Source organism: Ochlerotatus camptorhynchus, unplaced genomic scaffold, assembly GCF_037179485.1.
Source record: "Ochlerotatus camptorhynchus isolate MF236.1 unplaced genomic scaffold, CSIRO-AGI_Acam_v1.1 ptg000167l, whole genome shotgun sequence".
NCBI lineage: Eukaryota > Metazoa > Arthropoda > Insecta > Diptera > Culicidae > Ochlerotatus > Ochlerotatus camptorhynchus.
The window spans coordinates 2,069,552-2,096,411 of NW_027040657.1; the positions used below are offsets into that span (position 1 = coordinate 2,069,552).

The 26,860-nt window shown below is 43.5% G+C and overlaps 2 protein-coding genes across 3 annotated transcripts in view; one reads left to right on the plus strand and one right to left on the minus strand.

Moving 5' to 3' along the window:
* The first annotated feature begins 428 nt into the window (after positions 1-428).
* LOC135701545 (ATP-binding cassette sub-family G member 4-like) lies at positions 429-18,298 on the plus strand. Of its 2 annotated transcripts, XM_065222379.1 has the most exons (6): positions 429-585; positions 648-771; positions 841-1,415; positions 16,929-17,170; positions 17,233-17,401; positions 17,462-18,298. In XM_065222379.1, exons 1-6 carry the CDS (start codon positions 492-494, stop codon positions 18,061-18,063), a joined length of 1,806 nt encoding a protein of 601 aa, XP_065078451.1. In that variant the 5' UTR covers positions 429-491; the 3' UTR covers positions 18,064-18,298. The 2 variants fall into 2 exon arrangements, with proteins under 2 accessions (XP_065078451.1, XP_065078450.1); XM_065222378.1 differs by having other exon boundaries at positions 17,233-18,298.
* LOC135701540 (ATP-binding cassette subfamily G member 4) overlaps positions 18,069-26,860 on the minus strand; it is a 56,977-nt gene continuing 48,185 nt past the window's right edge. The window contains exons 3-7 of the mRNA XM_065222363.1: positions 20,235-20,424; positions 19,779-20,163; positions 19,219-19,716; positions 18,896-19,152; positions 18,069-18,840 (exon numbers count right to left, since the gene is read on the minus strand). Of these exons, the coding sequence (XP_065078435.1) occupies positions 18,496-18,840; positions 18,896-19,152; positions 19,219-19,716; positions 19,779-20,163; positions 20,235-20,424 (1,675 nt within the window). The 3' untranslated portion in view covers positions 18,069-18,495. The remainder of the gene's footprint in view (positions 18,841-18,895; positions 19,153-19,218; positions 19,717-19,778; positions 20,164-20,234; positions 20,425-26,860) is intronic.

The following is a 26,860-nucleotide window of genomic DNA, read 5'->3' on the forward strand; positions in this document are numbered from 1 at the left end:
ATCGTAACTGCAATAATTATTCCCTCCCCCCCCCCCCCCCTTTCACACATCGACGATGGATTTTCCGTGACGTCATGGAAATCGTACCTGCAGTGCAGCACTAATACACCCCGCAGTTCGATTAGAAGTACTAAGATCTTAACGATCGACGATTTTCGTGCAGCTGAACCGGAGTTTTCATCGCCACTAACACCGTTCGGCGTGCCAAGATGGGAATTTTTCGATCCGCACCTTTAGTTTTCCCCTACGATTCAATCTAGGCAAAATGCCACCGTCTGCCGCTCGCTTGGAGCTCAACATCGCTGCTTCATAAGGGAAAACTGCATTCGACCTCGGCTGCTAGCATCTCCCGGACACTAGCAGCAAAGCAGAGCTCGTGTTAGGAAAAACGACTTCGCTCCGGCAGTTAGAGGAGTGATTTCAATGAGAGTGCAACTGCATTAGAACGTTTAGTGCGCGCGACTTGTTGATCGAATTTGAGTACGAACGATATGGAAGCCGTTGTAGATATGGAAGATCGGCGGAAGCTTTTGGAGCATATGATTTTGGAGTTTAGAAATATTTGCTACAAGGGGGTGGTGAAGGGTGAGTTACTTATCAGTGTGATGAAGATTGATCGGAAATAATCTGGAAGTATTTCGCTGCAGGTGACCAACGGAAAACCATTCTGGAGAACGTTTCCGGTCGGTTCTCCCCGGGAAGACTAACAGCGATCCTTGGACCTTCAGGAGCAGGCAAGTCTTCATTGCTGAACATTCTGTCGGGATTCAAGTAAGTTCTGATGGGATTCAATCGGTAGAAGATAGTGAAAAGTTCGACTTTTTTTTCACCCAACCCAAGAAAAAATGGCGTCATCGGATCCGTGTCGATCAACGGCGAAACGGTAGGCGATGAAACGTTTCGAAGCAAGTGCGTGTACATTTCCCAGGATTACGATTTGATGGATCACCTAACGGTGCGGGAGATCATGGACTATGCCGCAGAATTGAAGATGCCCATCTCCAGCTCCCGAATGGTGCGGATGAAAAAAGTGAGTGACATTCTGGACGTTCTCGGGCTTCGTCAGAGTATGACAACTCTGGTGAAGAATTTGTCCGGAGGGGAGAAGAAACGGCTATCGATCGGTATGGAATTAATTACGAATCCACCTATTATTCTGCTTGACGAGCCGACGAGTGGGCTGGACAGCGTCTCGGCGATGCAGTTAGTGAGTTACATCAAGACACTGGCGCAGGAAGGCAGGACGGTTGTCAGTGTGATTCATCAACCGGCTTCCAGTCTGTTTCAACTGTTTGATGATCTGTTCCTGCTGTCGGCTGGGAAGTGCATTTACAACGGTCCAATTAGTGGATTGGTGGGGAGCTTCTCGGAAGCCGGACTGCACTGTCCAAAGTACTACAATCGTGCTGATTTTGGTAAGATATTTTGTGATTTATTTAATACGTGCACCGGGGGTGGGACAACTTTACAACTCTCTGCTCCGCACTGAGGTTCCCAATAAATGTGCCAAATTTGAACGAATGCGCACTCTTTTATCTAACTCATGCCTTGATGGATGAGGGGATTTGAGGTATGTCCTCAAATCCACAAGCGAAAAGTGCGGGTTTGATTTTCCCATTATAATTCTGATGATGGTTCAGGACGCAACACCACCCTACCAACAATCAATACGAAACTATCGATTTTAAATTGGCTCACTACTTGCCTAGCCTATTGGTCCCAAGCAAATCGATTACCGTGCCTCATTCTAGTCGAAATTCTAGTACTACACAATGTTTGTTTTGATTTGCCATGAAAGTTTGACAGATAAAATGAGGGGTTCGTGGATTTTCGTATGTTTTGAGGGGTATATCGATTAGCTTGGGACCGAAGAGAGTACCAGCAACAATCAATACGAAACTAACGATTTTAAATTGGCTCACTACTTGACTAGCCTATTGGTCCCAAGCAAATCGATTAACGTACCCCATTCTAGTATAAATTCCAGTACTACACTATGTTTGTTTTGATTCGTTATGAAAGTTTGACAGATAAAATGAGGGGTTCGTTGATTTTCCTATGTTTAGAGGGGTGCATCGATTAGCTTGGGACCGAAGATAGTACCAGAGCTGAGTTTTTGTTGAGCTCGTTTCTTCGGGACCTTCTGGTCTTAGAGTTTTTTTTTTTAATGATGATGGTCCCACCTCTTACCCCTACAAAGGTTTGAGCTGGACGATTTATCTTTAAGATAATTGAATATGACATTTTAACCAGGTTGGCAAACAAAATCGAACTGGTTTCAGTTACAGATATAGATTCCTTCTAAAGTTTACAGTTGCTTCACAGCGATATAAATGTGGAAAAGCTCAGGCGTCCACCTCTTAGTTCGCCTTTTTGTCCACCTAAAATATTCATAAGTATTACAAGCAATCAAGAGTTAATGAACAATCAACAAAGCATCCTATTACACTAGTAACCCCGCAATCTGATGCTATCATAATTTTCAGCAATGTCAGGAATGCTCACTAACCCCTAACATTTGCCAGAAAACTTACTACTAACTCAAGGTATCTTTCAAATAAGCTTCAAAATTGCATTTTTTTTTATCAAATGTTAAATTCAGTCCTCTATATCCGTAATACGCGCGCGAGGCTCAAACCTTTGTAGACTACTTTTTGTTTTAATTAATCTACTATAAAATCAAATATTAAAAATCCATCATCACCCTCGTGGCGAACAGAAATAGTTTTTGCAGTGCTACAATAATTATTAAAAAGTCGTTATGACAGCTATCCATATAAAATAATCCGTTAGAGATAACTTCGTCAAGATACATAATTTGTCAATTCATAAAAAAATCACGGGATAACTGTTCAAAAGACAGTTTTAACGTGTGAAATGCAGTGTCTTTTAAATTCTGTAAGTGTTGCTAAACGTTTGATATGTCTAGGCATCGAATTGAAAACATTTATTCCTTTATAATATAATGAATTTTGTGAAGCACAAGTCAAGAAATGTGGTGTTATTATTTCAACCGCGTTTCTAGTATTATATCTATGAAAGTCACTTCCTCTTTCAATTCGATCACACAAATATCGAGGCAGCAAACCGTTAACTACTTTAAAAATGAACACCATAGTCAAATATACAATTCTTTGCTTCACCGACAACCATTGTAAGGCGTCTAACATCAAAGTTGAGGAAGTGAATCTATTACATCTCAAAATCAAACGCATTATTTTATTCTGCAAGCGCTGTAATCTCGATATTTGTGTTGCATTGGCCAGAAATAAAATGGAAGGGCAAAAGTCAAGATGAGGAGAGATGATTGATTTGTATAGCTGTATTTTACTGGCAATAGTTAAATCGTTTTTCAGTCGACATAGAATTCCATACTTCTTGGCAATTTTCTTGATGACATTGTCAATGTGAGAGTTGAACTTAAGTGTGTCATCAATAATCACGCCAAGATATTTAATCTCCCGAACGCGATCAATAGTCTCATCATCAATTACAACAGAGACGTTCTCATTTACTCGATTCCGCGAAATTACCATAAATTTAGTTTTACTTGTATTCAATTTTAACTGCTTATACTTCAACCATCTACTTAGAGAACGCAAATCTTCATTCAAGTGTAAAACGGCATCATCTAAATCCTTAGCTGCAATGAATAACACAGTATCATCTGCAAAAAGATTAATGTCGCAAAATCGTAAAACACGTCGCAAGTCATTAATATACATAATAAATAACAGGGGCCCTAATACACTTCCCTGGGGCACTCCAAGATTATTCCCCACGGGACTGGAAACAGAATCATTAAAAACAGTCCGTTGAGTTCTGTCAGACAAATAGCTTTCAAACCATTTATATGCAGTACTCGTAATTCCAAAGCGCTTGATTGATCTTAACAATAAGGGCCTAGAAATTGTTTCAAAAGCGCGTTTAAGATCCAAAAAAACAGCAACAATCGTATCTTTACACTCCAAGTTATTTTTCCACTTCGCTAATACCAAATTCAACGCGGTTTCACAAGAATGACCTTCCCGATATCCCGATTGTTCTGGTATCAACAAACTATTACTATTTAAATACTCCAACAGCTGACCTTTAACAACAAGTTCTAAAATTTTCTCTAATGTGTGCAACATGTTGATGGGACGAAACTCTTCGGCTTTAATCGTTCCAGCAACTTTTTGAATAGGGACCACTAAGGATTCCTTCCAAATTTGTGGCACATGTCCAGTTTGTAATGATTCATTAATAAGGTCCAGCAAGATGTGGCCAATGACATGAAAGCAATCTTGAATAACTCTAGCATTAACATTTTCTACTCCAGCCGATTTTCCTAATGAAAAACAAATAACTCTAAGTTCATCTAATGTGATTTTGTGAAAAACTTCAAATCTACAACTACTATTAACTGGCTGTTTTATTTCGTCAGGTTCATCGACCAATTCAATAGATTGATTAATCAATGAAACGCTATCTACGAAATAATCATTAAACTTAGCTGCAATTACTTGTTCTGACTGTTCTAATGTGCCATTAAAAGTTATGGACCATAGAGTTACCTCTATGGTACCAGAGCTGAGCCAAAAAGTTAAGCACGTTTCTTCGGGACCTACTAGTCTTAGATTTACCTCTATGGCCCTACTGCTTTTTCTCTGAGATGACTACGTTGGTCATGACGAGAGCAGCAAAACAATAGTTGGGTAAAGAAGAATTGCATTATAACACACCATTGCCTGGATATGCTTTCGACAACGTGGGGCTTCTTTTTTTTTCTTTTTCCTACTATGAACTTTAATAAGCTCCCAACCCATCAATATTGAATACAGATGTAGTTTTTCTATATAATTTGATGCTATATTATACATATGATTAACTGAAACGTAAAAACAGATTGACATTAAATTGGCTTGACAAACATAAAATTCCCACGTTCGGTCGTGACCCACCAGATGGATCGCGACCCATATTAACTCTAACTGATAAATGATCGCACTAAAGCTTCGAATTGATATAAGTATAGCATTTCCTACCAACTCTGAATATCGTAAACTTCACGTATGAAGCAACAAAAAACACTTTTAATGCAATACAAACAGTTCTGACAGTAATTTTGTCCACATTTAAACAAGAAAGCAATTTTGAAAATCAACCAATTAACCACTTGCTTTCTAACACCCCGATGGGTCTACGTTCAATCCCAGCCGAGGTCGGTGGGATTTTTCTGAGGCATAAAAATCTCTGGTCACGTCTTCCTTCGGAAGGGAAGTAAAGCCGTTGGTCCCGGCCCATGTGTGTTGAATGGGTGCGATAACATACGCAGGTATGGAAGCTGCCTTCCTGCACATTCGATTGCCGTCAATTGATGGCAATCGATGTCCGTCGGTGATTGGCACTAGATTGCGGAACAGAGACCGACGTTAAATAAAGGAAAGAAAAAAAAAATAACCACTTCATTCGAGCAGTTAAACTGACGTTTACTACCACTCGAACTTTGAAATAAAACATTTTTTTGAGATTTTTTTTCTTCTAGAACCACGAGAAAAGTAGCCAACATTTGTGCGCTTCATATAAAAATAGAAATTTGTTGGTCCAATTTTGTGAAATCGCTGGTAGAAAGTCACGCCAAAACTGCTTGACAAAGTGGTCAATTAGCGACTGAATCAAAAATTATACCCCAGTTGACCTTCCCCTACGGACTATCACAGTTAAGTGAATCAATTTTCGGAAATTATTCTTAGTGTAGTAAAAAGTTGGATCAGTATGTTCAAATCAAGGTTGCAAATATTCATTTCGCATAAAACCATATTTTTTAGGAATAATTAAATCAACACAAGGTGTAGGCCACTCCGCACACCAATCTTGGATCATCTTTTTTGTCAGTGTGCCGCAGGTGTACCGATTGTGCCGATTATAGTGCAAGCTGCGATTGTTTGTAAAATACCCATCCCGGCAACCCGGTATTTCTGACACCTTGAATGTTTTGGTTTGAAATCGCAAGGATAAATCGGATTGAGAATGACGAGGGAAGTGGTGGGTGTGCGAAATTTTGGTGTTTTATGTTCAAAGGATAGTAAAAGTCCTGTGTTTTTAGGCAGGGTTGCTTCCACTCACTTGCTATAAAAAAATAATTTTCTGAATTTTGAAATCATTCGATGTTATAATGATATTTTGTACTTGTTAGATACAAGAAGAGAATGAAAGGCAAGTGTTTGACTCATAAAACCTGTCAATTTCGCTACCATAGTGTTACAATAAGCGATTTTATGATTCGTGAGCGTTCACTCAGAGTGAGCGCTCGCGAGTCGTAGAATCGCTGATTGTGATTATCTGAAAGCAAATTTGACAGGTTTCATGTGTCAAAAACTTGCATATCAACCTCTTTTTGTATCTCACAAGTTCAAAATATTATTATAACATCTAATGATTTCAAAATTCAGAAAATCGTGTTTTTATAGCAAGTGAGTGGAAGCAAGCCTGGTTTTAGGGTTCTATAATGCCCTCAAAAGCAGACCAGAAACCTAGCATTTCGTGATGCGAAAACAACGGTCTATCAGCGGCCGGAGTTGGAACCGGTGGGGAACATTGTTGGAGACCGACTATAGAGGATGACGAATAGACTTCTGTAGTTTGTTTTGTATGAGTTGCAGCATTATTTGAATTAAAGGTACTAATGGGGTCTGACTAACTGCCTCTTTCTCTTGAGCCCACTCTAGAGCCTACATTTCGTATTCAGATCTATAAGTGAACTGCTGGTCTGAGTTCCTCTGGTATATTCACTTAGAGGATGTTCCTGAATATACAGTCAAACAGCACGTACTGTTGTGAACAACTTCAATGACAGTTGCTATTCTATTTTATATAATGCCTACGAGATTGTGCCGAAGGTGTGCCCAAGCTGTGCCGAATTTAATGTTGGTACAATGTGCTGAGTGACATACCCCTTGATTTGACTCATAAAACCTCTCAATTTCGATTTCAAAGAGTCACAATCACAATTATGATCGTGAAAATTAATTGCAAAATTGGCAGGCTTCTTGAGTTAAACACATACTCTGCAAGCTTTTCTTGTATCTAACAAATAAAAAATATGATCGTAACATTTCATAATTTAGCATTTTCTTTTTCTTTTTCATCTAAAATGAGTTTCTGCAGTTTGCTAAAACAAAATCAAACTCACCGAGAAATACTAATCGATCCGAGTTATCAACGAAATAGAAAATCACTGAGGGGAATCGATCATCACAGTAAGGTACTTAAAGGCTGACTAAAAGTAAATCGGTACTCACAAAAAAACCTGTAATTCGTGATTCAAAAAGTTTTAAAAGCCCATTAATGGTTGCTTTACAGTACTTTTATTAAAACTTCAAAGTTACATCATTAGATGGTTACATTTCTCCAGTTCAAACGAAATCTCAAGCCTTCCTCTTGATGGAGCCCGTCAGCAGCTGCACAATGGAAACGGACCCGGAATCAGCGCATTTGTTCCATTTTGCCCGCATTTGCTAGATGTCCTTGACTGTCCCGCCGCTTCGTCGAAGTCGCTGCTTTGAAATTGCCCAGTATTTTTCGATTGGTCGAAATTCCGGGTAATTCGGTGGATTTATTAGCTTGGGGACAAAATCGATCTTGTTGGCAGCATACCACTCCAGAACCACCTTGGAGTAGTGACAGCCGGCCAAATCGGGTCAAAAGATCACTTTGCCCATATGCTTGCGGATGAACGGCAATACACGCTTTTTCAGGCATTCTTCGATGTAAACTTGGGATGTCATCGACGAGGGGTTGATGCATATATTATGTCACGCTCTAAGGGGGGAGGGGGTTCTAAGATTTTAAGACAAGTGATGCATTAGGTATAGGAAAAACGTCACGATAGGGGGGGATTTAGCGTGACATAATTAATGCATGGACCCGAGGATGTGATGAATGGTTCCGTTTTCAGGCCACAACTGCAAATCGCTTGTCAAAGAATGACCTTCTTCGCGAACTTTCGGCAAACACAAACATGAATCTTGTAAGCACATCCCCACGTCCAGTCGCGATGTAAACATTTTGACCGGAAAGCTGAATCGAGTTTGACGTATTTTTCGTCATCGATTATAGTGCAGCCCTTGTGTTTCGTCAAAATACGGTCGTACAAGAGCCTTGTAAGTTTTTTTGGTCATGGGATTCTGCTTCACGTGCTGGTTCGGATGGTTCGGAGACAGCAGCAGCGTATGATAAACCAGGGGCGGTGGATAAACCTGGATTTGGCTGGGCCGCAGCAACAGCGAGACGATGCTGAACCGTCCGACTGTTGGGAACCATTTGGATACTCGCATGGTTGGCTTGTTGGTTGTTGAGCGGAAGCGGGGCTAGGTTCGGAACATGTCGACGGGGATGGAGAGCTGGGTACTGGACTTCCGTGAGTACAGGAGGCGAACGATGATTACCTGGTTGTTGATTGTAGCCTTCCGACGGATATTAATGTACTCCACTCGCTTGGGACATCCGCGATTGGAGGCTTGATGGTTTCCACCGCAGTTGACACACGTTGGCTCTATGTGATCAACTTGCTCACAGGACGCAGTTGAGTGAGTTCCAGCACACTTGCCGCAGTTTGTCTTCATATGGCAGTTTTTGGTGCTATGACCATAGGAGAGGCAGTTCGTACACTGCGTAACATCACGATGTTGGGGTTTGTAATGCTCCCAACTGATGATGACCTGAAACAGGTCCCGGATTTTGGATCTCAGAGCCGCAAGACTGGTGGATCTCTTCGTGAAGTGCACCAGGAACAACTGGTCACGGAAGCTGGTATTGTTGATGGAACGGCGGTTCATCTGGAACACGGCCTCAGGTTGGAGCCCAAGCCGCTCCAGCTCGGACTTCACCGCAGCCGCCTCGAACGACGGTAATCCACGCAAAACCGCCTTCAGTGGCTTGCTCGATGGCAGATCATGCGTGAAGAAGTCCACGTTGTTTTCCTTCAGGAAACATCCTATTTGTTTGTCCTCCTCCAGGCTGGAGCACATGATTTTGGTACCGATGCTGCAAAGTTTGAAGCGAGGCAGCAGCTTGTGTTTTGCTAGTTCAGCACCTAGCTTGGCAACATCCTTCACCGGCGTGAAAAGCGGGGGAATTCGCTCTTTTCTTGCAATGGGAGCGGCGTCACCATCGCTATTTTCTTCCGGGAGTACTGCATACTGGTTGGCTTGCAGTACTCGATTTCCGGCGTCATCCTGCGACGCGCTGGGCTTGATTAGCACCTTCTTTGAAGGGCCCGCCGTTGACTCATTGGCACGTTTACGCACCATTTGTTTCGTGTTTGCAAGTTCAAGTAAACTTGCTAGAACGCGAGAAGGTGGCGACACTTCCACGGCGCAACGCGACAGCACAAAACGAAACAAAATCGAAACGAGATCTCGAGCGAAAAATACGGACTGAACAGCTCAACAGTCGAGCAAAGAATGAACTGAGCAGTGGTAGTTTTTTTTTTAGTTTAAATGATCTTTATTTTAGTTTAACTTGGACGATTACCATATAAATTTTTACTAAGTGATTTAATGATTTCTTCATCTTTAGGTATGGGCAAAATTCAAAATTTGTTTTACAGAATTAGTCCTAGACTTAGTACACGGTCGACCACCTTGGTGGGATTGGTTTGTTTTGTTTTTAGAATTTGAAGAGAAACTACTTAATACTACTATTTACAGCTTAAAACTAACCTACTCTACTATATACACTTAACCTACAATGTACAAATTGCTTATTAAAGCATGTTCAGAAAGATTGCATTTTTGAATAAATTTAGTTGTCATATCATCAATTTTGGAATCTACTTTGGGAATTTCTGCCTCTTGATGGAGGTCTGCTATTCTTGTGTCGAATGGACGATCTAGGATCATCCTCAACACTCTATTCTGTGCAACCTGGATTTTGTTCCTGTGGGTCTGAGCGCACGATTCCCACACCGGGGCGGCATAGAAGATCGCGGGGGCTATGATCTGTTTGTAAACAGCCAGTTTGTTTTGCCTTGAGAGGCGGGATCTGCGGCAAATGAGCGGATACAAACACCTAACCAAGGCGGGGTTTTCTCTATGTGCGAGCGGAACAGGAGCTTCTCATCGAACAACATCCCGAGATAAGTAACATCAGTGGACCACTCGACCCTTGTACCATCCATTATTACGGTACAGGAGGGAGACGGTTTAAGTTTTAATGATTGTCTGTGAAGGAACATGATCGCTTGGGTTTTCGAGGCGTTGATTTTGATTTTCCACGTGGTGGCATAATCAGTAAAGGTGTCAAGGCATCGTTGGAGCTTGTTCGTAATTTCACGAGGCATCCTACCCTTGACAGCTATCGCGGTGTCATCTGCAAACAGAAAGAACACGCAACCGTCTCCTAGAGGAGGGATGTCCGACGTGTAGATGCTGTAAAGCAGTGGTCCCAGCAGACTCCCTTGCGGAACACCTGCTGGGATCGGAAATTGTCCCGAAAGGGAACTATTCAACGACACCCTGAACGACCTTTGCTGGAGATAGTTATGGGTGATTTTCACAAGGTTTGGTGGAAAGTTGGAGTTACAAAGCTTGTATATAAGTCCGTCGTGCCAGACATTGTCAAAAGCCTTTTCGACGTCTAACAAGGCCATGGCTGTGGACTTGGATACAGCTTTGTTACTTCGGATGTTATTCATCACCCGCACTAGCTGATGATTGGTGGAATGCCCCTTGCGGAACCCGAACTGTTCCGGAAGAAGAATGTCATGTTCCTCCACAAACTTGTTTAGTCGGCTGAGGATCAATTTTTCGAACAGCTTGCTCAGCGCTGAGAGCAGGCTAATCGGTCTGTAGCTTGACGGTAGTGAAGGGTCTTTCCCAGGTTTGCGGATCGGGATGATTTTTGCCACCTTCCAGATGCTTGGAAAGTAGTGCAGCTCCAAGCATCTGTTGAAGGTGGCAGCTAGCAGCGAGTGCACCCTCGGGCTGAGATTTTTCAACGCTAGGTTGAATATTCCGTCAAACCCGGGAGCCTTCATGTTCTTACTGTATTTCAGCGCTGAGCAAATTTGTTCCTCTGTAATCCGTTCTTCTGGAGGGACGGCACAAGGGGAGGCATCTAACGTCTGGACGCACTGCGCAACCTGGTTCTCGAGTGGACTTGGGATTTTAGAGCCAAGCAAATGCGACTGGGCAATGTGCTCCCCAATCGCATTGGCCTTCTCTTCGTTGGTGATAAGCCGTTCGTCATTGACTCTAAGTGGTGGAATGGGCTTGGGGTGAGACTTCAGCACCTTGGCAACCTTCCAGAATGGTCTGGAACGGTCGTCCAGGTTCTGAACGAGCCGCCCGAAACTCTCGTTCCGGATTGAGACCATTCTGGAAGCGATCTGCCGATTCAGATCGACCATTTTGTATTTACGCTGCAGATCCCCAGTCCGCTGAAACTGGCGTCTACGAACATTTCTGAGCCGAATCAAGAGTTTGGTGTGGGAATCAATTGCTTGAAACTTACCCCTCACAGGAACTCGTCGAACGCACTCTTCGTCAGCCACGGATATGGCTTGGTGGAGACCCTCCAGGGCCCGGTCGATGTCATCCACTGTGTCGAGCGGTGGGTTGTCGTCGATGTGGCGGTCGACCACGCGTCGAAACTGAACCCAGTTGACTCGATGGTAGTCCTTCCGCTGGCACGGTGCAGGGGCCACGTTGTAGCCCAGCTCGGTCAGCACCGGTTGGTGGTCCGAACTCAGGTCGTTGACGGCAACCGGCTTGGCTAATCTGGTGTTTGCCAAGAACAGGTCCAGCGTCGATGGGTTGCCCGTCGGTGATGTGAAGGTTGGTTCGTCCGGAAACCAGACGGAATAGAGACCATGCTGGGAATGGTCGAATAGCAGGCGGCCGTTCTGGTTCTGCTGGTAGTTCCGCCAGGCCTCGTGCCGGGCGTTCAGGTCCCCTCCGATTACAAAGCGGGCATTGGTGTGGGTTATGATGGCAAGGTCGTTCTTGAACTGCTGTGCTGTACCATTGCTAACGGTACATTGCCGGGGGCAGTAGGCGGCGATGAACCGGACGTTTCCGGTCGATGTTTCCACCTCTATGCCAACGGCCTCGATGATGGAAGTGCGGTAGTGGGGTAGGGTGCAGTACTTGATGCCTTTCTTGATGATGACCGCGACACCGCCCCCCCTGGAGCTGGTGCGATCAAGCCGGACAATGCTGTGGTCGGGCAGCCAGAAGCTGTCACCGGTCTTGAGGTGAGTCTCGGTGAGAAGGCCCACGTCGATGTCGTGCTTGCGGAGGAAGTCTGCAAGCTCAATGTTTTTCGCCCCTACGGAGCGAGCGTTCCAGTTGGCGATCTTTATGGGTTCACGGTCCATAATTAGCGACGAAGGAGATGATAGCTTGGAGCTGTTGTGTTCTTGTTGCGCAGGTGCGCTTGATGATGATGGCCTGGGCCAACAGTGTGACGATCTCATCCGTTGACAGCGGAGAATCGTCTGTAGCTTCACCGGTTGTACCGGCCAATCCCGGAGCAGGGGGATCCGTCGATGGGCCGGAGGCTTGACTGGGTACTGCAGCGGCAGCCGACTGGGCAGCAGCCAACTGTTGGTTGAGCGGGAGCGGCGCCAACACTGGAATTGGCCGTGGTTGGACCGGTGATAACGGAGGAAAGTTCTGCGCGTTGTTTTCCGGGACCTTCTTGCGACCGGGCTGGTTGTTGGACGAGGCCTTCTTCCGGATCTCGGCGTATTCGGCCCGCTTCGGACAGGCCTTACTCGTGGCCTTGTGGGCAGCACCGCAGTTGGCGCATGTGGGAGCGGCTTCCTCGATGCTGTCGCAGTCGTCGATCTTGTGGTTTTTGCCGCATTTGATGCAGCGGCTGGCCATGCGGCAGTTCCTGGTGCCGTGCCCGAACAATAGGCAGTTCGAGCACTGAGTGACGCCACGGTGGGTTGGCTTATACCGCTCCCACTTCACTACGATGTGGAACAGTGTGCGTGTCGTATGGAGATCCTTCACGGTTGTGGAGTTCTTCTGCAGATGGACCAAGTAGAGCTGGTCACGATACTTGATGGCCTTGCTGCGGGTCATCTTGTGGATTTCGACCGGCTTGAGGCCGTTCGCCTTAATCTCGTCCATTAAGGTGGTGGTGTCCATGTCGTGGAGCCCGCGCAGCACCACTTTCAGCGGCTTGGTGGCCTCGACGTCGTGGGAGAAGTACTCCAGCTTCATCCTGTCCAAGAGGGCCTGGACTGCGTTGTAGTGATTTTCGGCCGAGACCATCAGTTTGTAGCCTTCCGTGCACCGTTGAATGGTGCAGCGAAGGCCCTGCTTAATGTAGAAATCCAGCTGCTCCCATAGCCCGGGAGGGAAGCCCTTCACATAGAAGGGTGGCAACTTAACTTTTTTAGGCACCGTCTCAGGGTCCGACTGCGGCTGGGCTCCGTTCTGCAGGGCGGAGAACGGATTGTTGCTCAGCAGCTTTTTTGCTGCCGATGCAGTGGCGCTGATGTCTTCAGGTCTGGGTCGTTTAGTTCCGGGAGGCCCCGGCTGCGGGTCCGCAACGCCTGTCGGGACGGGCAATGGGGTTTTCTTCTGCTTCTTCTGAGCTGGCTCGGTGGTCGCGCCGTCTCCTGGGAGAGTCTGTTTTCCCGGTAAGCCGGCACTCGCGTTACCGCGCGATTTCTTACCCATGGCTGGGTCAGCGAGAGCGTCACTATACAACGCGGAGCTAATTCGACTTGCGAACGAACGAACGAAACTAGAGAGAATTCAAATCGACTGAACTGCTCAACAGTCTGGCAGCGAATGATGATGAACTGAGCAGTGGTATGAGAGCAGCGCTGATTTATATCTTTTCAGGTTCAAGCAGAATGATGTGCAACCAAGTGGTATTCGTTTATGATGACTGGGTTTGGGAAAAAGGCTTATTTCATGAAATCAGTGATAAAATTATCATTTGTACATTTTCAAAAGTTTAATTATAGAAAAATTGGAAAAATATTTATTTCAACAGGTTTGTAATGTAATATCCTATCGATTGGCGTATTTGGATTTTAATTTCATCTATAAATGACAAAGTTACAAGCGTTCAAAACCTAACACTCCTTCACCACACATATTTTTTGACTTGCACCCCAGTATAGTCGACAAAGACGTAGTTCTACGTCAAAAAAGTTTTCATGTAGTTTCTATTGGGAATGTTCTATATGTTCTATATGATAAATCACTTAAATATCATTTGCCACATAAGGTTCATGTGGTTTTGTGATGCTATTCCCAATTATGAAATCACATGAAAGTTATGTGAAATTCAAATGAATATTTTCCAATGGATTGTCGATTGTCGATTTTTGTCATATTATTCGAAAAGATTTATGAGACTTGGAAAATTTTACTCATTATTCAAGTTAACTTCGTTTACTAGCGTTTGAGTAATTTTAAATTTGAGTCGATCTTATAAGCCATGCAGTGTGAACATCCATTAGTTACTTAGTACTGGTCCTTTTGCACGCCAGCAGCGGGGGAACGAGCACATTTTAGTGAGAGATTCAACTTGTCACCACCAAAATATGGAGAAATCGACAATCAAAAGAGCAATATATAAGCTTATTAATACGATTATAAACACTTTGTGCTCAAAAATTGTTGATGAATCTGGGTTGCTGAATCAGGGTTGCTAGAAACGCAACCTTTTCGTCACATTTTGCAAAATAATTACAGCACCTGCTTTTGTGATTGTTGCATGTTCAAACGCTGGAAGCAACAATTTTTGCCTGGAGATTTGGCAACAGAATTGATGGCCAAACGTGACCAAACCCAAGACCAACTGATAGGTGCCATCGATGCTGATCTTCACCAAATGCCTGAGATTGGGGAAGTCTGTTGAGGTAGTGATGGAAATCAGTAATGACCTTGAAGATATCCGAGAATTCCCATTCGTGACATATGCGTTTCCGTACTTCTTATAATGTGTGTAATGCGCTATACTATCACCTCAACATTTCAAGAACAGAGCTGCCACAAAACATACAACAATGAAACTGGACCTTCACATTTGATGCAGCAGACAGGGAGTTCTAACTTCATGAGTGATGTCACAACTGTGTCCGACATTTGTGCTCTAGAACACTTGAAGTGATAGGGCATCTCAGCCACCATCAGGCAATTTGTGGACTCCTGAAGGAATCACCATGAATGATTTTTCAACAAACGAATTTCGAACAGATTTATCAACCAACAATACTAAAGCTTGCTTCAGATAGAATTGGAACAAAAACAATTGCCTGTATTTCAGTTATTTATTATTGAATTCAAGATCTTTTTTTATACAAATGTAGCGTTTTCTTCATACTTTTAAGAAAAAATACGGATAAAATTATTCGTCACGGTTTCGAAGGAATTCTCGAATTTTTCCTGTAACACGGCTCATTAGGCGGCGCACACCTTCTTCGTCCATCGTTTTAGCTATCTTATTCCACCAGGTCTTCATCTGATTGATGTCTTTGACAACCTTTCCCTTTGCCTTGAGTCTCCTCTTCATGATTGCCCAGTATTTCTCAATAGGGCGGAACTGGGGGCAGTTGGGTGGATTAAGGTTTTTCGAAACAAACTGGACCCCTTTCTCTGCATACCATTCTTGAACGACTTTGCTGTAATGACAGCTTGCCAAATCTGGCCAAAACATTACGGGATGGTCGTGGGATCGAATGAACTGCAAAATTCGTTTTTGGAGACACTCTTTTTGGTATAGTTCCGACGTCATTGTCTTATTTGTAACGAAAACTTTCGTTGTTTTGCCACAGCTGCAAATGCCCTGCCAAATCATAAATTTTCGTGCAAATTTGTCGGCAAAAACAAATTTAAATTTGGCTGGAACATCCCCCCGAGCCGTTGCCAAGTAAAATTTTTGACCTGGGATTTGCCCGAAGTCAGCCTTGACATAGGTTTCATCGTCCATCAGAAGACACCCGTCGAACTTGATCAGCACCTGGTCGTATAGCTTCCGCGCACGGATTTTGGCCACACTATTTTGTTTTATGGTCCGATTTGGCTGTTTGCTAGCTCGATACGACTTGATTCCTTCCCGGAGTCGAGTTCTCCTCACGGTACTATGGGCAGCACCGAAATTTCTGGCCAAATCACGGTCCGACAGATTGGGATTCCTCTTAATCGTCTTCAAAATCTTACCGGTCGACAGTTCCACTCCGACGATTGGCTTGAGGCTTCCGAATCGTCGTCAATGTTTCCTTATACCGTTTGATAACGCGCCATACGGTATTTCTGGCCAATTTCAGCTGTTTAGCTAGCCTAGATGCAGACCACAATGGATTTTCCAAATAACTGTGCACAATTTTTTCCCTTCTTTGCGCAACAAGAGAAAAGGGCCTATCATTGTTGATCGATTCTCTTCATCGATTTTCTGTTCCTCGAATAACCCGACTGCTAATGAATTTTCCATTGAGTGTGTTGTTTACGGCGCAAGCTAACATCATCTTCCACCGAACTGTACTGCGAGCTCAGCGAGAAATTCGTTTATTTAGCCGTGGTAAATCAAAGAGAAAGTCGATGAAGAGAATCGATCAACGAGGATAGGCCCTTTTCAAATGTTACGCGAGATTTCATGTTTTAAAAGTGCGATTATAACTGCGGCAGCTATAATATAAGTGCTCGTGTACGTTAAATCGGGTTGATGCTTTGGTCGCACTTATTCCTTGATTCATAAAAAAAATAAATGCGCAGAGGACACCAAAACGATGATGCAACGTTCAACGCGCACTTTTATTAGTGTCAGCGGAGTCCAATTTAAAGTGCAAATAAAATTATTAGGGAAACAAACCATAACATTTGACCCATAACCTTTGCTACAGGTATTTTTCTCACCCCGCTCTATTATTATCCTATATCATCGAGACTAACATCACTGTTTTGCTTTGCTTTCAGCTCTGGAAGTAGCATCGATGTCGAGCTGCCCCGGAATCGAGCTGCTCACCTTAAAGTTCAACAACTCCGACGCTCACGGGAGAAAATCTTCCGATGAGGACGTCAACTACAGGAACAGCATCCTGACACCTTACCGGAATACTTGTCTGATCAGAAAATCCCGACGCAGATATCCGGTTCCACAGTGGAAACAGTTCCATGTGCTTCTTAGGCGATCGCTTCGATCTACCGCGCGAGATTTTGTAAGACTTTTGTTATTTCTTTAAAAAGTGCTGCTTTAACTATGATGCTCGTTTATTTACAGTTCTTTGCTCAACTCCGAGTCATTGCTCACGTCGTAGTTGGAATATTGTTGGGAGTCGTATTCTACAACACTGGACAGGACGCTTCCACCGTAATGACGAACACAGCTGGTCTGTTCTTCTTTCACATTTTCATCTTCTATGGAAACGCTATGCCCTGTACTGTTACTTGTAGGTTATCAACTGTGTATTTTATGTTATACATACTTCATCCATCAATCTCTCTTTCAGTCCCATCGGAGGCGAAAATCTTCGTGCGGGAACATCTCAACAACTGGTACTCTCTGGAAGCGTACTACCTGGCAAAGTTCTTCGCCGACATTCCACTTCAGCTCATCTGTCCGACACTGTTCGTCAGCATTGGGTACTACCTAACTGGTCAACCGTTGGAACCGATGCGATTCGGCATGTTCTGGGCCATGTGTTTGCTGTTGGGCATCTTTGCTCAAACTGTAGGTCTTCTTTCCGGGGCCGCATTCGACATCCAGATGGCGACGTTCTTCGTTCCCAGCTTGAGCATTCCGGCTATGCTCTTTTCTGGGTACTTTATCAAATCGTACGAGATGTTGGAGTTTTTGCAACCACTGTCCTATACGTCGTTCTTTCGGTACACGATGCAGGGATCGCTGCAAGCCATCTACGGCTACAATCGAACGGATTTTCCCTGTTCGCAGATTATGTGCTACTACAATAGGCCAAGCAAATATTTGAAGTTTATGGATACTCCGGATACGGGATTTGAGTATAACGTGTACGTCATGTTAGGATTCATCGCTCTGTTTCAGGTGATATTGTACATATGCCTAAGAAGGCGGTTGAGGATTTTCCAATAAAGCTGTTTTAACTTTGCAACTTATTTATTTTACATTCGAATCATTCGATAAAATATTTCTTAAGGAATACACCCCTTTAGTAATAACAACGCTAGGCTAAATGCAAGACCATCATAATCCGCTACTTTTCCTCGGAAGACAATCACTTTTTTTTTGCATCCTTCGAACACAAATAACTTCTCGGTGACTATTCACATTGTTGGTTTCCTACCTAATATGACTCCTGCAATTTGCATCTAAAGAAACTTCAAATCGCATAGACTTCGACCGGGGACGAAAAAAGGAATGTCAACTCGACTTCTTTGCAGTTTAACTTAACCGAACGAATCATTAAGAAGAACGAACTTAAACTAAACTCAAAAGCAAACTTCTGGCCAGGTTGAAATCGACGATACGACAGAAAAAGAACCGCGCACATTCGCTCTATCACATTTAGTTTTTGTTCTTCAGCCTGTATCGCATCACGTAGAATGCCGCTATCCGGAGGACTAAAAAGATCACCACCAGTGCAGTCACAGCCTCGACAATATCCGCGCCCTCCATGTCTATCTCCTTGAGAAACTTCTTTGGCAACACGAAATGGCAGTAGGTCTCCTCGCAGTCCATCTTCGGTCGGTCGAAGCCGAAGATGGCCACCGTGGCACCCTGCAGGGCATACTTGAGAAAGGAAATATGGAACAACCAGTGCATGGCCGGGTGGGCATCGTTCAGGTGGATGAAAAATCCCGAGAAGATCAGGAACGGGCAGATGAAGAAAGGTCCAAAGACGGCTCCGTTCTGGAATCAAGCAAATGGCAGGAATAATATAATATCCAAAACTGCATTCACATACCTTAACATCGAACAGCGACGCCACCAGCAGCCCCAATCCTTGAGCAACCCATGCCACCATCAAGCAGATCAACGTGAACAGTCCCATCCTGTAGGCTTCCAGCGGTTGCCCCGTCATGAAGTACGTAATGGAAATGTAGGTCACCGTACATAGCACCTGAATCGGAATGTCTGCCACCGTCATTGCGATGTAGTACGCCCTTAGGGAATACCACCTATTGAAGTGCTCCCTCGTGATGATCGGAAGTTCCAAGGGGACTAAAATGTGGTAATCAAAACTATGAAATTCAAACGATCATCAAAACATCAACCTGAACGACTCACATGCCATCGTCATCGAACTGAACGCGGTAAACATCAGAAACATAATCGAAAAGAACACATAGTTAAAGCTATTAAAGATTTGCGCCGCCTGATTTCCGATTCCAAAGTACAACATCCCAATCAACGGAGCGATCGTACAGTGGATGATTAACCGCATCGTCATCAGTGACCGATCTCGACTCAGGATCAGAAAGGTTCTCAACAACAGCAGGGAAAATTGGCGACAGAAGCTGGTGGTGTAGATCTCGTCCCGTCCGCACCACTTCTCCGGGTTGAATGACAGCTTCTTGGCTAGTTTCTTTGGTTTGGCTAGCGGGGAGTTGAAGTCCTCCTTTGTCGGAAGCGCTGGAAGCTCGATCGACACCGGTGACTCCAGGATTGGCATCAGGAAGGGGGTGAACAATTCGTGCCGTCTGTATGCAGTGCTTTTGCCGTTCTCCGTTTTGGCGACGAGCTTATCGTTCTGGCGGCCGTAGTCGTGCGTTGCGATTTCTAATACTAAAAAGTCATTCGAAATTATTAATATAGCGATCATGAACAGTACACTGTCTGAATCTTACAGAAATCCGACGGACTGTAATGCTCCGGGCAGATGATGTCCAGCTCCTTCAATAATGGCACAATGTTACCGCTCGTCCCGGTAAAGATGCACTGCCCTTCGGCGACCGTGAACAGATGATCGAACATGTTCAGCAGCAGGGCCGACGGTTGATGGATCGTGCAGATGATCGTTCGGCCCTCACGGGCCAGCTGCTTCAGCAGTTCCACGCACTTTTTCGAGGTGGAAATATCCAACCCGCTGGTCGGCTCGTCGAAGAACATCACCGGTGGATTGTTCACGATCTCCAAGGCAATCGCCAGCCGCTTCTTCTGCCCTCCCGACAGCTTGGCAGTGCGTGTCTTCTTGTGCTCCTGCAGACCTATGGCACAGAGGATTTCATTCATCTGGAATATCAATGATGGATTGTTAAATTGTTTGAAGTGTAATGGATAAAATAAAGCAGGCAGAAACTCACGCGAACTTTCTTACTGGCCGGACTCAGCTCGGCACCGATTTTGAGATTGGCCGAGAAGTGCATCGCTTCCAGCACGGTCAAGTGTGGCTGCAGGTCGTGAGCCTGCATGATGTAAGCGGATTGGCGCCGGAAACGCTTCAAGTCACGCTGTTGCTTGTTGATTAGGATTTCACCGGTGAATTCACTTTCCCTGAAATGGCAAAAGGAAGGGGAAAATGATTATGATGAAACAATTTATGGTAAACTTCCTGCGATTAGGGAAATCACGTGCGACGTATTGATGTTGCGTGATAGCGATGGAATTGAAGGTTGTGGTGATTTCTCAACGACGACGCCATCTGATAACGATGTTTAGATATCAACCTGGGTGCGATAATTGTGTCGCTTGTTTGGATAAATACATTTACGATCACACGATATGATGATATTTGAAAACGCAATGAATGAATTTGTGTCACAACTATTGACTTGTCAAACTACAAGGTTTTCATACTTTTTTACTTGTTTGAACTACAGCTACTTTTACTACAGAGCAGTTCCAGGCAAAATAGCATAGTGGGGATAGGATAAGGCAAAGTGAAAAATTGCAAGGATGGGGACGGGCCAGGGATTGAGCCGCAACCTTCTGCTCAGTAAGCAGAAACGGTAACCACTGAGCTACCGAGCCTCGCCGTAATGCTACATCGACATGTTTCGTCTAGGAATGATTCTCTGATGACTGTGTTGGGAAAACAGCATAAGCATGTACGTAATTGGTCGTTGAATTAGTTAATTCGACGCTTTTGGACAATGCTGGACATTTACCACTTTTCCAATAGTTTCTTATTAAAAATCAACAGTCAAAAGCATTGTTATCGATGCGTAGAAATATTGCTGGTCGATTGGTGATAAAAACTTCTAAATTTGACCAGGGGCATCTGAGTTATTAACGTTCAAAATCTTTCACAATTTTGTTTCATGTTCCATTTTCGGTTTTCACAAAGTGTACCCTCATATAGAAATCACAGATGTAGTCCTACGTCAAAAATGTAGCATGAAAATGTCTCTCCCAATAAAAATTACGTCTGAGATAAAGTTATAGTTAAATTGCTTTATGGGGTGGCTTTTTCTGTCTTTTAGTGTAGAAACGATAAAGCAATTCTAATCAACTAGTCAAAACCACCGTTAGCGTTATAGAGAAAAATTAAGTGTTTACGTTTTGTGAAATTTTGGTTAAAAAGTCCTAAAAAGTGTTGAAAACTTCAGTAACAAATAATGTGCTTGTACAATATTCTAGATTTTTTTTTTTGTAAAAATTTTAATGAAAAATGCAAACTTTTGTAATACAGTCAGCTCTCCATAACTCGATGTTGAAGGGACCATCGAATAATTATCGATTTATCCTTTAAATTTGTCAAACCTCTTAACGGTATCCCTTTATGAAGAGCTTGGAGTGGGTTGGTTTATTTACTTTAAACTCCATTATAATTGCTTATCTTTTGACAGATACGCGTATTTCGTCTACTACTTGCAGACTTCATCAGTGCCAAGTACTCAACACCACTTTGCAAGACTGATGCAAAATTTGAAATTTTCGCTCCACAGCGCTCAAACTGCTCTAAATAGGACCCTGATTAGCCTCCCAAAATTTGAACTCATTTAGTTAGAAACTGACTTGACACAAACCATTTGAAGTTTATATGGGAATTACTATGGAGAAACCATTATTTCCGTTCATATCTATCTCAAAACTCATCAGTTCACTCTACTTTAGAAAATGATAGTTGAGCTTGTTGAAAATTTTCTCAGCTAAAACTTTGTTAAAGACCACTTTTTGATCAAATATAAGTGATGTATTCCTAGGCAAGGTTGCATAGACTCATTTCAGCTAAAACAATGTTTTTCGGAATAATAAAACCAAAAGATGGTATGATGGCATGTTTTACTTGTAACTTACAAGAAGAGGTTACAAAGTATGCGTTGGAAACATAAAACCTGTAAATTTTGCTTTCTATGAGTCACAATCAGTGATTTGCTGATCGCTGAGTGAGTGAGTGAGTGAGTGAGTGAGTTTGTGAAAAATCGCTGATTGTGACTCTCATGAAGTGAAATAAACAGGTTTAATATGTCAAACACATTCTTTGCAACCTCCTCTTGTATCCTACCAATTCAAAATTTGATCATGGCATCTAATTATTTCACAATTTAGAAAAACATTGTTTTAGCTGAAATGAGTCCTTGCAACCTTGTTCCTAGGTTTATTGCTGGCTTGAAAGACAAGACATGTCAACTATTTTCATAAGTAGCCATAATGATTATAGCAAATGAGGTTGTACGCAGTACGAGATGTGTTCTCGTCCTCTTTGCCTACCGACCACCGAAGTGAACAGACATAGTGTAACCAAGTGTAATATCAAATAAAGTAGTTAGTTAGTGTTTCTTAATAAAAGCGTGCAATTATTACCTCAAGTCACAACAGTTAAACTTGGCGACGAGGATTAAAATAAAAATAGAATTTTAATATTGAAACGTGAAGTGTGCAGCGTGGTCGGTGAACATAACCTCAATCAAGCACGATGTCGCAAGGAGCAGAAGGCTCAGTAAAAAAGAAGATGACAATGGAGCTGTAGTGATTCGAGCGGGCATGTTTGGTCAGATTGAACCTTTCGTGTTAAGAGAGAACATCGAAGAATATCTCAACCGGTTGGAGATGTTCTTTTTGGTGAACGACACGCCGGATGAAAAGAAAGTCCCCGTGTTAATCACCGTTGCGGGCCCTAGTCTGTATACGGTCGCGGTCAGACTATGCGCGCCGGAGGACCCTCGTACGAAATCATACGAGGTCCTGGTCACTCTATTAAAAAACACCTCGCTCCAACCACAAACGTCGTGGCAGAGAGGTACAAGTTTAGGAAGTGCGAACAGCTTGCCACTCAGTCGATCACCGATTTCATCATCAATCTCAAAGCAGTGGCTCAATCATGCAATTACGATGCATTTCTTACCGATGCACTGCGAGATCAGTTTGTCGCTGGAATTACCGATCAAGGGCTGCGAAAAAAGCTGCTTACCGAAGCTGACCTAACGTTTGAGAAGGCATGCTCGATTGCCAGGTGTTGGGAAGCAGCTTTGTGCCAAAACAAAGAAATGTCAAATCAGTCGTCTCCAAAGTTAGCAACGTTCCAGAAGGAAGGAGGGAAAAAGCTGAAAAACAGATCGCACCAGCAGGAACAGGAGCAAAATAAGTCATCCAGTCACCCTTGGCAGAAGTCCGGCAGGCCATGTTATCGCTGCAGTCGGCATCATGACCCAGCCACGTGCCCAGCACGCAATTGGACTTGCTATACGTGTGGAAAGCAAGGCCATGTCTCTACAAGCTGTCTAGCAAAAAGTCGTCTGTCAAAGAAAACCAGTGGAAACAATCGCGTAGCAGAAATGTCAGATGAAGTGGAAGTACTCCATCTGAATCTCCTGGCCGTAGTTGATGAGCCAGATGAATCCAACGAGTTACACGTCATAGTCAGTAAAATGCAAGCAACATGTGTTTCAAGGAGTAGCAGTCTAGCTATCTTGGGGCCGAGTGTCAGTGAACTGCCCTCTTCAAGCAACGGTAGTTCGAAGTCATTGAACCGAGTCAATTTGCCAGAATTTGTGTCGCTGGACTGTGAAGGTCACCGTCTAGAATTCGAAGCTGATTGTGGAGCTTGCAGAAGCGTAATCTCGTCCGATACGTATCATAGATTTTTCTCGAATTGTCTATTAGTTCCTACTTCTCAGAAGTTCATCTCTGTTTCAGGTCAACGTATTCAACCGGAAGGCATCGTCACTGTCCGTGTTATCGGGCCGTCAGGAGTCCACGGCAGGTTGAACCTGATCGTGATTCCAACCGACAAGGAAATGAGTCCGCTACTGGGTCGAGATGGTCTGGATTGGATGTACCCGGATTGGAGAAAAATCTTTTCAGTTGAGTCCGTGAGTAGTTTAGAACATTCTTTTGAGTCCGAGCTTCAAACGCGATTTCCGAAAGTAGTGTCCGACACTGATAAAGACGCGATTAGCGGTTATTCCGCGGAACTTGTTCTAAAACCTAACGCTACGCCAGTGTTTCACAAGGCATACGGAGTTCCGTTTCTTCTTCGCGAGAAAGTTGAGCAGGGTTTAGAAAATTTAGTTGCGGAAGGCATTTTGATTCCAGTTCGATCATCTTCTTGGGCAAGTCCAATCGTGGTTGTCCCAAAGAAAGATGGATCATTGCGTATTTGTTTGGACGGTAAAGCCACGCTAAACCGTTACATAACCGCTGAACATTACCCTCTACCCAGAATCGATGAGATTTTGGCTAAGGTGGCTACCTGGAAAGTTTTCTGTAAAATTGATTTGTCTGGAGCCTACTTACAAGTTAAATTGTCTGATGCATCACAGGGTATTTGTACCATAAATACCCATCGAGGTCTTTTTCGCTATACCAGGATGCCTTTTGGGATTACATCCGCCCCTGCGATCTTTCAATCGATAATTGATCAAATTCTCCCAAAACCGAATATTGCGTTTTATTACAGTCGGTGGAGAATTATAACATCGGAAAATTCCGTTTAAAACGATTATCAACATTTGCCAAACATGGAGTAGCCACTACAAAATGTGCGGTCGCAGAGTCATAATATCTCTTCGATGAAAAGAGTCGTTGCAAAATTTAGTCTATAAAAGGCAATTTTTCTTCCATTTAGCTATTAGCTTGCTATTTAATCAATTGGAGACTTACAAGATCACTTGAGCTCAGAGCTTGAACGACTTTTTACTGTATGAAGGATGATAAAAAGCGTTTCTACATATACAGAAAACAATACTTTTAGAAAACCGTATATCAATCCTTGAAGTGTTAAATTAATTGAGACAGGAAAAGTTCCATAACATATTGGTGTATTATTTATGTGCTAATTTGAACTGCAACCTAATGATTGCACTATTTGTATCGCCTTCCATTTTCTGCAAGGCTTATCACTAACCAGTACTGCAAATGAGCAAAACAAACACTAGCTAAATGAACGTTCATTCTCTTTTATCTCGATTCGTCTTCCTCTCCACTGTGAATTCATAGATTAGTAATCTTTGTTCTCCTTCCCTCATTGTTCCAAGATTCCTCGGAAAAAGTGAAACATTTCTCACTTACATTTCCACTCAACAAGTTCTATTGCACGGACACCCAACCCCAGATGATTAGAAGCCGGGATTACATATATGCATTCATTGAACTTTCCACCGCTCGCTGCCCGCTCGTGTGGAACAAAGGATTGATCCGTCTTTGGACTTTGACGAGTACAAAGTGACCTGACAATAAATAACGATCCCCACCCCCAACCCATAGCCACCTTCCATCTTGATTACTAATTACGATTGAACGAACGAACTGTCTTATAGCCTATATGCCTTTAAACTTTAAGAACTGAACATGCAGCTGTAACCGTGTTTGCATTCATTTCGATTCACTTGTATAATGCAAACACACCGCCACGAGGAGGTGGGGATACGAATGCACTTTGCTGGCTAGCTTGCATTGTGGTACGAATCATGAGTCAGGGATATCAAGGTTCTTCACAATCCACATGCCGTCTACGGAACACTCGACGATATCGGGAACAAAGAAACCGTCTAGGAAGACAGGCTTCTTTACGGGCATTGGAAACCTTTTATCTTCGATAAATTGATTCGCTCCACGATGAATGCAAGTCAACAGTTCAGTGTAAAATTGATTAATTGTAAAACAGCAGGAAGATGATTCTCCATTATTGTGGAGTTGTACGATCAAAACTCAAACAAACCAGAAGGCCCAACATTATGCAAGCGTTCAAACGAAAAACGCTTGTGCACCGGACTCTTTCTCCGCGCTTTCCAGGTTTACACAACGTGGTTTACGCTGGCAGTCGTAATTACAGTGCGAGCGATCAGCTGTTTCGGTACATTTGAGTGCCGGCCCCATCGTGGATTGCGTTCGCGTGCACTGCGCTGTCGATACATCATGGTAGCTCACCAATACAGGCGTATTCCGAACCTTTCGGGCCAAACGCTGGGCAACGGGTGTAAACATAAACAAAGAGGCTTCTGCACCCGACCGCGAGTGGGTGACTCACTTCTAACTGAGGGGTGCAGTTGAGAGTGGGAAGGGATTGCGGGAACATAACAGCTGGAACCAGTTATGCTCGATACAAAACGGATTTTACATCTGAGAAATATCCACCTTTGTGCTATCTACAGCCGTGCCTGCAAGTCAAGCAGTGTGCGTGCATGTTGTTTATGTAGGCAACATCACAAGAGGGAAGTGAGAAAATGGACTTTGATTGGCGCGAGTATGGCGCACAGTAATTTGTGGATGTGGGGATCTTAATGGGTTGTATGGTTTGATCATACCATCATGTTATCGTTGTGGTAAATATGAGATAAGGGAGCGTGCTGCTACCATAACTCTTTTTGCAATTTAATGTTCTAGTTGGCATTTGACAACATAAATTAAATTCCCAGATTTCTGCATGTTGAGGTACAGTTGCTATTCGATATATTAGCAGCACAGGTCGATTTTCATACAAAATAACCAAATTTGACGGGTTGTACCTTTGTTCTGTTATATGATAACCGTATTTGTAGTTATCTTA

What these genes read in the sequence shown, in the direction of transcription:
- LOC135701545 (XM_065222378.1), top strand. Translation starts at nt 492, where the DNA reads ATGGAAGCCGTTGTAGATATGGAAGATCGGCGGAAGCTTTTGGAGCAT. An exon ending in CTACAATCGTGCTGATTTTG is followed by an intron (nt 1,416 to 16,928) that starts GTAAGATATTTT and finishes CTTTGCTTTCAG; the next exon opens with CTCTGGAAGTAGCATCGATG. An exon ending in GATCTACCGCGCGAGATTTT is followed by an intron (nt 17,171 to 17,232) that starts GTAAGACTTTTG and finishes GTTTATTTACAG; the next exon opens with TTCTTTGCTCAACTCCGAGT.